Source organism: Helianthus annuus, chromosome 6, assembly GCF_002127325.2.
Source record: "Helianthus annuus cultivar XRQ/B chromosome 6, HanXRQr2.0-SUNRISE, whole genome shotgun sequence".
Taxonomy (NCBI): domain Eukaryota; kingdom Viridiplantae; phylum Streptophyta; class Magnoliopsida; order Asterales; family Asteraceae; genus Helianthus; species Helianthus annuus.
In genome coordinates this window covers 17,835,290-17,848,686 of record NC_035438.2, presented here as the reverse complement: position 1 = coordinate 17,848,686, position 13,397 = coordinate 17,835,290, and the positions used below count along the sequence as shown (strand labels likewise).

The 13,397-nt window shown below is 37.0% G+C and overlaps 1 protein-coding gene across 1 annotated transcript; it reads left to right on the top strand.

Moving 5' to 3' along the window:
* Nucleotides 1–10,392: 10,392 nt before the first annotated feature.
* On the top strand, nucleotides 10,393–11,119 carry LOC110864884. Its single transcript, XM_022114037.2, has 2 exons — nucleotides 10,393–10,560; nucleotides 10,780–11,119. Exons 1-2 carry the CDS (start codon nucleotides 10,465–10,467, stop codon nucleotides 10,909–10,911), a joined length of 228 nt encoding a protein of 75 aa, XP_021969729.1. The 5' UTR covers nucleotides 10,393–10,464; the 3' UTR covers nucleotides 10,912–11,119.
* Nucleotides 11,120–13,397: the final 2,278 nt, after the last annotated feature.

The window sequence follows — 13,397 nt, the reverse complement described above, 5'->3', positions numbered from 1 at the left end:
ACTTCAATACCAAGAAAGAACTTTAATAACCCAAGATCCTTAATTAAAAATTCATTTTTTAGAAGATTCTTGATCCTTTTTATCTCATCTTCATTGTTCCCGGTTAACACAATGTCATCGACATAAACCAAGAGAACAATAAAGGTAGAGTTTTTAGATTTAATGAACATTGAGTGATCACATTTGGATTGGACAAAACCAATTTTGACTAAAACCTGAACAAGTTTTTCATTCCACATACGTGGAGCTTGTTTTAGGCCATATAGGGACTTGTTTAATTTGCAGACTTTATTTTGATTTTCAACATTCAAACCATCAGGTAATGTCATATAGACTTCTTCTTTAAGATTACCATAGAGGAAAGCATTGTTAACATCAAGTTGATATAACGGCCAATTATTTTGAACCGACAGGCTAATAACACATCTAACAGTAACTATCTTAACAACAGGTGAGAAAGTTTCATCAAAGTCAATTCCCTCACGTTGTTTAAACCCTTTTGCAACAAGCCTAGCCTTGAACCTATCAACTTCACCCGTAGACTTGTATTTAACTTTGAAAACCCACTTGCACCCAATGGGTTTTTATTTTCAGGTAGGTTAACAATATCCCAAGTGTTGTTTTTATAAAGAGCAGACAATTCATCATTCATAGCATTAATCCACCTTTTATCTTTAATAGCATCTTTATAGGTGGAAGGTTCAAGTATTTTATTAATATTAGCAGCAAAAACAGACATTGTCACTAGGCAAGTTAGAGTAATCCACATATTTATCGTAGCTATATCTAGCATTGCCAATAATAAAATCATCAAATCTTTTTGGGGCAGTAGAGGATCTAGAGGACCTTCTAGCAGGTAAGGTACCCTCAGGAAGGTTTGACTCGTCATTAACACTACTAGACTCAGCCCTCACAGGACCAGTTGCATTACCTAAGGACTCACTACTCTCAGTCATGTCATCAGTTCCTAATGACTGTTGAGCATTACTATCAACAGGTGATTCAACCTCATCACTGTGTTGCTGTGTCAAGTTAGTTGAGTCAGTAGTACCCTTCTCTTCATCATCGGGATTTGAATCACTTGAAAATTCAAAGTTATCGAAAAAGTTTAATTGTGTTAAGTTATTTGGACCTTCTAGAGCAGAGTGTGATTCATTTTTAAAGGGAAATGTAGTTTCATGAAAGCTAACATCCCTTGAGAAAATGAATTTTCCCTGTTCTAGACTCCACACTTTATATCCCTTTTTAAAATTAGAGTATCCCATAAAAACACATTTTTCAGCCCTTTCTTCTAGTTTATCAGGATTATCCAAAATAGTAAAATAGCAAAGGCAACCAAAGATTTTCAAGTGATCAAGAGAAGGTTTAAAACCAAACAATTTTTCATAGGGAGAACAGCCATGTAACATAGAAGATGGTAGCCTGTTAATTAAGTAAGATGCTGTAAGAACACATTCAGACCGGAATCTAAGGGGAATATTAGATTGAAATAGCAAAGCTCTAGCAATATTTAACAGGTGTCTATGTTTCCTCTCCACAATGCCATTTTGTTGTGGAGTATAGGTGCAAGATGTTTGATGAATGATACCTTTTTGTTTAACAAAAGCAGACATTTGAGAGTTGATGAATTCAGATCCATTATCACTCCTAAACATTTTTATGTTGACTTCAAATTGAGTTTTAACAAGGTTGTAAAAGCTTTGTATATTTTCAAAAACCTCAGACTTAGATTTCATCAGATAAACCCAAACGGATCTGGTAAAATCATCCACAATAGTAAGAAAGTATTTGTATCCTTCCACACTAGTGACCTTGTAGGGGCCCCAGACATCTAAGTGAATGAGGTCCCCAACCTTGGTTGACTTATGGTCGCTGAGAGGGAAGGGAGACCTATGCTGTTTCACCTTGTGACATATGTCACAAGGGTTAGAGGCAGATTCAGATTTAAGTTGAAGAACATTTAACACTTGTTCAGCTGGATGACCCAGCCTGGAGTGCCAGAGCTTTACTTTTTCAGCCATACTTAGACAAGAAAAACTAGAACTCAGAGAGTTACCACAGAAATATAAACCCTCAGTTTGTCTACCAATCACCAGGGTTTTCTTTAAGCATGAATCCTGAATGTAGCAAGAATTTTCATCAAACACAACTTTAAGCTTACTGTCTTTAGCAAGTTTATATACAGAGATAAGATTCACACAGTATTCAGGTACTACAAACACATCTTTAAGAATCACAGAATCTGAGAGTTTAAAACACCCAATTTGAGTGACTTTAGCATCAGTACCATTTGGGTGCTTAATAGTTATATTATATTCAGAAACATCAACAAGATTGAACATATTTTTGCTAGCCATGACCATGTGCTAGTTTGCACCAGAATCAATAATCCAGTTTAGATTCTGTGATGAAAACAGTTTTGAGTTGAAACAGAAAACATTTTTGTATTCAGAGAAAGAATTTAAACATTTACCTCCTACATTGGACTTATTTGTGTCCTCTGTTTTATTCTCATTTAGCATACCTAGCAACTTGGAAAATTGATCAGCAGTTAAAGAGTTCAAAGAGCTAGTATTTTTATCATTCACAGTATTATTCATAAAGGAACCAGAACCACTACTAGCAGCATTGTTAGACCTAGTTCACTGGTGACTACCTTGAGAAGGTTTTGGTATATAATTCGAAGGATAACCATGCAGTTCAAAACATTTATCAACCGTATGTCCAATCTTGTTGCAATGAGAGCACTTTAGATTTGGGTTAGGACCTCTGTTAATTTTTTTCTTATCATTGAAAGTGTTAGACTTTGCAGCAAAACCAACATTAGGAATTTTAGAAGAATTGTTTGATCCTCTATGAGATTCATCTCTAGAGATGATAGAAAAAGCAGTCTTGATAGTAGGTAAAGGGTCCCTTGTTAACAGATTGGTTCTAACAGGTTGATAAATGTCATCTAGTCCCATTAAAAATTGCATAAGTTTGATTAGCTGATTGAATTCATTAAATTTTGTAGACGCATTACAAGTGCATGAGGGTAATTGAAGCATGGCATCAAATTGTTTCCACATAGTGTTGATCTTATGATAATATTCAGAAACACTAGCCCCATTCTGACTAACAGAATTGATTTTCTGATACACGCCAAAAACAACAGAACCATCTACTTTATCATAAGTATCTTTTAAATCCTCCCAGACTTCAGAAGCAAGTTTTGAGTACACTTGACCAACATATAATTCATCAGAAACAGAATTTAGAATCCATGTTAACACAATAGAGTTGTAACGATCCCACTGACTAGCAAGAACATCATCAGTTTTTGACCTAGCACATGTTCCATCAATGAAGCCTATTTTATTTTTTGCCATTAGGGCAAGTTTCATAGCATTTGACCATACCACGTAGTTTTCAGTTCCTTTCAATTTTATATTCACAATAGTAAGACCACTTAAATCACTGGCATGAAGGTATAAGGGATCACTGGCATCAAGTTTACTAACCAAAGTCACAGCAGTATCAGTTTTATCAGGCATAATGGCAGGATAAAGAAAAACAGAACGGAACAGATAATAAACAGATAAGCAGACAGCAGAACGAATCAAGCAGGTAAGAAATCAAAGAACCAAGCAAAAAGCAATCAACAAACCAAACAGACACGGCGAAGCCTGGACAGAGGTCAGATCAGAGGTTCATCACTCAAGGTGCCTCCGCAGACAATGACCAGGGAGCCAAAAACTCAACAGACCAGACACAATGCAACAGAGTGAACCCTCTCTGTGTCCCAATAATCAAACCGGTCTTGCCTAAACCCGGTATCAAGAATGCCTAGACTCAAGACACAGTGATGCAATACAAAATTAAAGAGATAAGGAAAGGAACAATCTCACAGCGCGTGCGAAGAACTCTAGCGGACCAAGGCTTGTAACCTTCACTTAGGGTTACAAGCGTTTGGTCAGACAAACCAATCCAGGTCCTGTTAGTTTGCCCAAAGAGGGACTAACGAGGGCCTTCTTCAAGGGACAGAGCAGAACCCCCAAAAATTAGGGTTTCAATTCTACACGAGCAGCGCCGGCACCAACAACGGAGCACCAGAACCAAAGCACCAAACCCTAGAAATTAGGGTTTCAAACATAGCAGCCGGAAGAGAGCGGGAACACCGTGATTTGAAGCCGGCAGACACACAGACTACCAGGACTTCAAGTTACCGGAAACCCTAGGTTGATTCACAGAGAATCAGACCTTCAAGAGAAGCAACGGAAGAACACCAGAGCACCGATTCAACCTCGGAGCTCTGATACCATGTCAGAACTCAATAATCAAGCTGTTTTATTATGTAATCTTAGTACCAAATACAATGATTGAACAAATCTGTCATCACAGATTAGCAACTGAACAAAGGAACGAATAAGATCTCCAATCGGATGATCTGTACAAATATAGTTAAACCCTAGACTCACAAATGTACTTGAAAGGATATGGAACAAGAGCAGCGTACAAAAGTGAAGCCAAGAGAAAGAGAGGAGCTCGTGTACAAAGCTTCTGGAACCACCGAAAGATATAAGCCTCAAACCCTAGACAACTCATGACCGGTTGTCATGAGCCCACAAGAGAGCAGCCAAGCCCAGCAACGAGAGGCAGCCCAAATAAGAAGCAGTCCAATCTACAGCCCAATCCTCTCAAAACAAAGATAAAAGGGAACAAGGTTAAATAGTATAAAATATAAACACTAGGCACATTTATACTTGATAATATACCAATATTTTAACACACCCCCCCCCCCCAGTTTAAATGTGCAAAGACTTTAGAAAGACCTAGCGACTTACACATGTCAGAATGAGCTTTAGGAAGGAGGCCTTTGGTAAATATGCCAGCTAGCTGATGCTCAGTCTTGATCCCATGAGTTTTGATCAATCCTGAAGCAATTTTCTCCCGTAGAAAGAACAAAGCAACTTCGAAACACTAGGCACATTTATACTGGATAATATACCAATATTTTAACAGTTAATTGGCTAACCCAATCCAACTTGTGCTTACACGCCAAGCCATGACTTAAAAGGTCGCTAACATTCACCCCTTCCTCCATGATTTCTGAGTCGTATAAGGGATGTTATTCACATCGACTAAATCTCGCATCTTTTTAAAATTGATCTTCTTGAGTGCTTTCGTTAATATGTCAGCCCATTGTCGTTTGCTACTTATATGTCCAATCTCTAATTCATCACCTTCCGTGCATTCTCATATGTAATGAAATTTGGATTTGATATGCTTGCTTCGGTTGTGAAAAAACAGATCCTATATCAAAGCGATAACGTATGTATTATCTACTTTCAATGTTACCATTTGAGGTTTTCTTCCGATTTTTCACTTATCAACTCTCTAAGCCATATCACTTGGCATGTTGATGACCTAGTTGCCATGTATTCTGCTTCAATCAATATGATTATTTGGTATGTTGTATTACGACCCCCTAATTGGAACTAAAGACTCTGGTTCCATCACTACCTAAATGTAGTAGGTTACAAAAAAATCATCATTGCACGATAAAAATAAAAATTGGGATACCCATGTTTAAAAAGTAATCCAGTATCCCTATCTGGCTATCCTGATCGGTATCGCCAAGCCGGCACTTAGATTAATATAATCCATATTGATCATTTTTCAAAAATAAAATAAAATCATTTTATAGAGTTTCAAATCTGTAAAATCACAGATTGAAAAACTTTTAGTAACAAAAATTAATTAAAAAATAAATAATATATTAGTATATTGCCTATCTTTAAATAATCATATGTTCTCTGCCTTGTCCAACATTTTGACCAGTATTCACAACGAACGGTTGAGACGTCAACTTAGAAAGTTAATGGGAGCCTTGGAAGATGACGATTTTAGAGTCCCTAAAAAGGATATAAATTATAAGACCGCGGGATGTGAGGCTTGAGTTAGTGGCGTTGCTCGACACGTAGCGAGTGTGGGCTTCACCAGATCACCCCCAAAAAAAGTGGGGTGTGGAAGGGTGTGGTCAGGCCGGCGTGAGGTGACATGTGGATTTTTTTATATAGTTGATATTTATATTATATAATAGGGGACCGCTAAAATGAAAACCACCTCCAGTTGTAAGAACCATGAGAATTTTTTGATCCGGAGCGAGTTGGACCAAAATTTTTTTTCATAAACGTAGATGCGTGTATTATAAACACATTTGTAAAAAAAAAAAAATTAAAAAAAATGTCGTGTGTGTAATTTTGAGCACCACAAGTTTGTGTTTACGGGTACCGTAAATTTTACACACGACATTTTTTTTTTTTGAATTTTTTTTACAAATGTGTTTATAATACACGCATCTACGTTTATGAAAAAATTTTTTGGTCCAACTCGCCCCGGATCAAAAAGTTCCCATGATTCTTACAACTGGAGGTGGTTTTCATTTTAGCGGTCCCCTTATATAATAAAACACAAACATATATTAATTTTAAAAAAAGTTACATAAAATCCTAAAAAATCAAAAAAACCTACTTATTAAATCCTTAAAAATAAAAAAAAGTAGTTACAAAATCCTAAAAAAAAGAAAAAAAAATTACGAAGTTCGGTAGGTATTAAAGTGGGGAACCCACTTAAAATCCGAATTCCCATCCTGCCTTTACTCGATCTTCACGATCTCCACTCGATCGTTGTGGGTCAAGTCGCCCGCAGGGACACGGTCAAAGCAAATTTTAAACCGATCCAACTTCGGTTTGAGCTCACGCCACTTGTGTTGGCACGCGTTTAAATTGTGACGTGCGTTCTCAACGTGTTGTTGGTATTGCTGAAACGCTCGTCCCCAATACACGGTTTGACCGCGTTGTAGAGTACGTTGTGCATCAACAATCGATGTCACAAGTACGATTTCCTCCTCCTCTGTCCAATGCACCATGTTCGGTTTTTTGGTGTGGGTTTGGTTGAAAATTTGTTATTTGTGTTTGGTTTTTGGTGAAGAAGATAAATGTGGAAAAAAATAAAGTTTGGGATGGGTATTTGTAGGTACTCACCTCCCCCCGCCCCACGCCAGGCTTCAAACCCACGCTAGTGGAGCAACGCCATAGCCAACGCTGGCCGTTGTGGTTTAGCCAACGTTGTCTGACAACCCCCGCCCCAGCTAGTGGTGCACAAATCGGGTTTTCTGAATACCCGGTTCCGGGTATGGAACCGGGTTCGGGTACGATCGGGTTCTACAAAATCGAGTATTGACAATACCCGGGTCGGGTCCGGGTCCAGGTTTTATATAAAAAATGTATACCCTATATACCCGGGTTCGCGTCGGGTTTTCTAATACCCGAGTATTATAATACCCTATTTTCGGGTGCGGGTATGGATCGGGTTTGGTGCGGGTATGCCTCGGGTATCCATTTTTTGGACAAATCATAGAAATATAAAATGCAAAACCTTTTTATGTCATAAAACATATAAATACATGACACCTAAATAATCATTGAACCGGATCAAATAAGATGATGAACATAGATAGCTTCGAATAACTTGATCGTCTTTGTTTATTGTTCGTCATCAAAGACACCTTTTATAGGGTATAGAGATACTATGTAAACCAAACAAATGATCATAATACACGGCTATATAGCCGTTACCAAGGTACAAAACTCGAAAAAACACAAAAAACGAAAAAACTTGAACAAGGTATTGGGAAACCCAGACCAGGTATTGAAAAAACCCGGTTCCGGGTTCGGGTTGAAACCGGGTACTCGTAAAACCCGGGTTGAAAACAAGTATAAAAAAACCCGGTTTCGGGTTCGGGTTTTATAACAGAAATGCATACCCAATCACTACCTTACGGGTAGGGTCGGGTTCGAGTATAAAAAATCCGTGTTTTATAATACCCGGTTCCAGATTTTATTTTCGAGTCTAGGTCCTGATTCTGGTTTTTTGTGCACCACTAGCCCCAGCCAACACTCACACCCCGTGGTCCACAAACGGAGAGTGGGTCACTGGTTGCACCTTTGGCCCATTTCAAACTTGTGAAACTGTAAAATGAAACGTGGACTCATCTTGTCCATCCACGTGTACCACCATTATCTTTGTCCAACTTGCTAACCCAAAGCATTAGGGCCACATTTTAAACGTTTGGTTCTCATACTTTCCTGATTAAATGCTCCATTGTCCCACTCTCAATTACATCATCAAACTAAAATATCTACGAGGGTTACTTATAACAGAAAACAACTACAGTTAATTACACGTCGAATATTTCTTAAGTCTATTTCATTATTAAACTTATCATATAACATAACATATACATGAAATATCTCTAGACCACTTTCCTTTTAAATACTCATTGATGTGTTTATCAAACAAACCCATTTGACTTATATATTATGTAATATAATAGACATACGGCTAAAAAAGGTCTTAGACCATACATTGTGGACGTTGACAGTTAATCCATAGCTACCTCACTCTTTTTGGGCTCCAAACATCAACACACAGGGTCAGTGGCGAAGCTTGGAAAAAAAAGTTTGGGGGGGGGGGGGCGGAAGGCACCGGACCTAAAAAAATTTTCTATGTTCGGGTCGGACGTCGGTGATTCGATTCGGGTCGGGTCAAACGCTAATATCAAATAAAAAATGTTCTCAAACATTAAAACTTAAACATTGTTTAACAAACAATTGAACAAAGACACCAAAACATTAAAAAGAAGAGGAAGGTGGGGTACCCGGTTCACTTGGATGAAGAATTATAGTTCTGTCCCTAATTTCAACCTAAATCACATAAATTGCAGCCCTAATTTCAGTTCTGCCCCTAATTTCTACCTAAATCACAAGTTTAGGGCTAAAATTCACCTCTAATTTCAACAAGTTTAGGGCTAAAATTCAGTTCTGCCCTAATTTCTGCCTGAAGAATTATAGTTCTACCCCTAATTTCAACAAGTTTAGGGTTAAAATCCTCCCATAATTTCAACCTAAATCACATAAATTGTAGCCCTAAATTAAACCTAGAGATAGAAAAACACATACCTTTAACCTTATGAAGATTGAAGAAGTCAAACAAGACGTACCACAACAAGTAGCGCAGCAGCTTGCAGTCGAACAAGAGCAGGCACAGCAGCAGCCGGTCAATCCCATAGCATAATTTAATAACAAATTAACAAATCACCCCAAATTTCAAGTTAACATAAAGATTTAACAAGTTTAGGGCAAAAATTCGGCCCTAATTTCACCCCAAATATCAACCAAAATCACATATATTGCAACCCTAAATTAAACCTAAAGATTAAAAACACATACCTTATGAAGATTCAAGAAGAATTCGTCGAAGATTGATAATTTCAACAAGTTTAGGGCTAAAATTCACCCCCAATTTCAACCTAAATCATATAAATTGAAGTCCTAGATTAAACCTAAAGATAATTGAAGAAGTCGAACAAGTACAAGACCACACATACCTGAGGATGAGCCATGATTCGTGAAGAAATCGAGCAAGTTCAAGACCCCTGCCCTCGGACTCGAACAACAACAACAGGTCAGCAGCGATTTGGGGTTTCTTTCCCCCCTTCTGTTCTGTGCGTGCGACTGGTTATGCTCGTATTCCACCAGGACTGAATTTGGGTTTATTTTTTTTTTGGATGGTGGGCTTTTATTTTGGGCTTGTATGATTTTGGTGTATAATAAATTGATTTGGGCTAATTAAGTATTTTATTTGGGCTACATAATAGAAAACCGGGGGTCGAATACGTATATACAAAAAAAAATTTATAAAACCGAGGGGGTCGAACACGTATATACATAATTTTTTTTTTAAATTCGGGGGGGTGAAAATGTATATCCCTAAAAATTTCTATACGAAAAACACATACGTAACACTACTAATCGAAAAGTTCGGGGGGGCGGGCGCCCCCTCCCCGCCCCTTACATGCTGCGCCCTTGCACAGGGTCTCATGCGTTAACATGAGGCACCATGGGCACCTTCGCTAAGCCTATGACAGGAGTGAGAGAGAAAAGAGAGATGAGACCCATTAAAGATCAATTTTTACACTTTTTACTTAATCATATACGTATAGTCGTATGCAATAAAATTACTATTATTCAATTTTGTTAAATTATAAACATTATGATATGACCGATAAACCTTTTAAAAATACTAAAATTAGTCAACACATATTTTAAAATTTTATTATAATTAAATTAACATATAATGTGCATATAATATTATGATCTTTAATGAATTTGTGGGGTTTGAGAATTAATTTCGTCTTGTAAAAGTCACCTCTCATCATACAACTTGTATTCATAAACATAGGTCCCACAAATGACGGACTTTTATTTGCCGCGTAAAAAAAAAAAAAAAACCATTATTTTTATTTTATCCCGCCGTATATAAATAAGTAGCACCTTCAATTTCCAACACCATCCCTTTTTATTTTTCCCAATTTATTTCCTCAACCCCAAATCAAAACCTGTATTCTTGGAGATCATTACTATGAAGAAACCGAGCTTATTTGCAGCTTCCATGGCTGCCGCTTCCGCCACAACCGCCGTAACTGCCTCCGGTTTCAACCACGAAACTCCTCACCAGGTAATTAATTAACACTAAAAAAACACGACTATGTTTCTTCTAACACTTTGAATTTTGTTAACGCTCAAACGGGAGAACTTACCCTAAAAAAACTAGTCTGTTGGATATGAGTCCAATCTGTCCTATATTTTGCAATGGTTTTAGTCTGTAACAAATTTGGTCTGATACTCGTTTTAATGTTTTATTAAGGTGGAATTAATTAGTTTGATTTGTGTATAGGATAATGGAGCATCGAAGAAGAAACGTAACGGAGGATCATCGTCGGAGAAGGCGGATTGTTGCTCGGAGAAATTTGCGCCGAGGTTTGATGGGTTGAGGTTTATAGAGACGCTAGTAACTGCTCATCGATGACAGGAAGATGTTCATGAGATGGTGTTAAGAGTTAGACGAAGTGGTTTTGGTTTTTATTTTGGTTTTTTCTTGTGGATGAAGTTTGTTCCTGTTTTCAATGTGAGAAGATGGGAAAAGGGATTGGGCCAAAGGCATTTTTAAAATATTGTTGTATGGATGTAAATTCACAATTTGGTACTGATTTAATATTATTTAGCTTTTTTTATAATTTGTAGTACGTTTAACATTTGAACTTTTCTTTCGACTCTCTTTGAAAGTTGAAACTAAGGATATTTCCTAGATATACTAAAGGAGGTTAGGGAAATAGTGCCACAGCTTGCCTGGCACTCCCTTGACCAAACTAATTTTTAATTTAACTAGTTGATTTTTCCGCCCGCGCGTTGCGGCGGGGACCCAATGTATGCAAAACGCGTGTCAGCAGCAGATACCGAATATCAAAACATAAATAAAAATGACGTGGTAAGGATGGTCACTCCGTCCTAAAAAAAGCGCTTTTAAATAACCTAATATATAATAATAGGACCCACACGTCCTACACGTTGAAAATTCGCTTGTTTTCAATTTAGTTATTACGGTGCTAACACGTTAAAATATGGATGAGCTCGGTACCGGTAACGGCACCGAAAGTACCGATCCAGAAAATCATTGAAATTAGGTACCGGCACCGAAAATGCTTGGTGCAATACTGTATGGTATTTGAAGGAAAAAATCAATAAATACAGGTATGGTGCTAGTCCGGTGTCGAACCGAAAGTAACGATTCTAAAAACGCCAAAAGGTTGGTACGAAATTGGTAACGAAAATGATTTGGTAATAGTAAATTTGGTACCGATACGATACTGGTTTGATTACAGGATTTGATACGATTTGCTCATCAATAATCTAAATATCTAAGTTAATTTTACATGCTATAATTCATTCATTACAGAAAAAAGAAAAAAAAAAGCAAAATAAGTTGTTGTCTATATAAAACCTCAATCAAACGAAATACAGTTTACTTGTTGTGTGTATGAAAAGTAATCTAAACGGTGCAATTACTTGCATTGCTACGTTGCAACAGGATTTGATGAGCTCGGTACCGAAAATACCGTTACCGAAATCTCCAAAAGTGTGTATCGGTACCGAATATACCTGGTACGGTACGGCTCGATACCGGTCGGTACCGGTACGGCACCGGTATTTAAGGGTAAAAATCGGTGAATACCGGTGCCAAACCGGTACCCAAAACACACCCGATTTAGTAAAAACAGATACCGGTACGGGTACCTAATACTATTTATTCATCCCTTAATGAAGTTACTGTTCATTCAGTTCTAAAATTAATATATAGGCAATTTTATTCCTAACTTAAAATTACAGTTTCATCTTTGTTTAAAATTACGTTTTCGTCCCTAATTCTAAATAAAATTATATTTTTGCCCTGACTTAAAATTTACGCATTTGCCCTCAGTTCAAAAACTCATTTCTAATTCTATTCTCAGTTTAAATTTACGGTTTCGCCCTCCGTAAAAAATTACGCTTTTGCCCCACGTTCAAAATAAAAATATGTTTTTGCCCCTATCTCAAAATTACGATTTTGCGCCCAAATCAAATTTACGTTTTTGCTCACAGTTTAAAATAAAAATATGTTTTTCCCCATAGCTCAAAATTATGATTTTGCCCTCAGCATATACAAAAAGGAGTTGAGGGAATAGTGTCAGGCAAGTTGCCTAACACTCCCATATTGGACCAACCAATTTTTAATTTAATTTTATTTCTAGCTAAAAATTACGGTTTCGTCCTTTGTTTAAAATTCCGTTTTCGCCCCTAATTCAAAATAAAATTATATTTTTGCCCTGACTCAAAATTTACTCTTTTGCCCTCAGTTTAAAAACCCATTTCTAATTCTATTCCCAGTTTAAATTTACGGTTTCGCCCTCCGTCAAAAATTACGCTTTCGCCCCCCCCCCCCCCCCCCCCCCGTTCAAATAAAAATATGTTTTTGCTCCTAGCTCAAAATTACGATTTTGCCTCCCAACACAAATTTATGTTTTTGCCCACAGTTTAAAATAAACTTATGTTTTCCCCATAGCTCAAAATTATGATTTTTCCCTCAGTTTAAAATTATGACTTTTCCCTCAGTTAAAAATATTTTTACGATTTTGCCCTGTGTTCAAAATTATGATTTTGCTCCCATTTCAAGAATTTCGATTTCTCCCCAGTTAAAAATTATGATCTTGTCATCGTTTTACTTTTTTGTTTTTTTGCAAAACTATAGTATTGTTTTATTTTGCTTGGTTGATTCAATGTGACTTTTATTGTGTCATGCAGTTGTCTAACACTCGCTCATTGGTCCTGACAAATTAGTATTTTACCCAGCTCAAAATTACGGACCTGTTATTGTTTTAATTTTTTTAGCAAAATTATGGTACTGTATTCGTTTAATTGGTTATCTCGATATATTTTTTCTAGATCGTGTTATAATTCGTATGTACAACTAACCTAAAT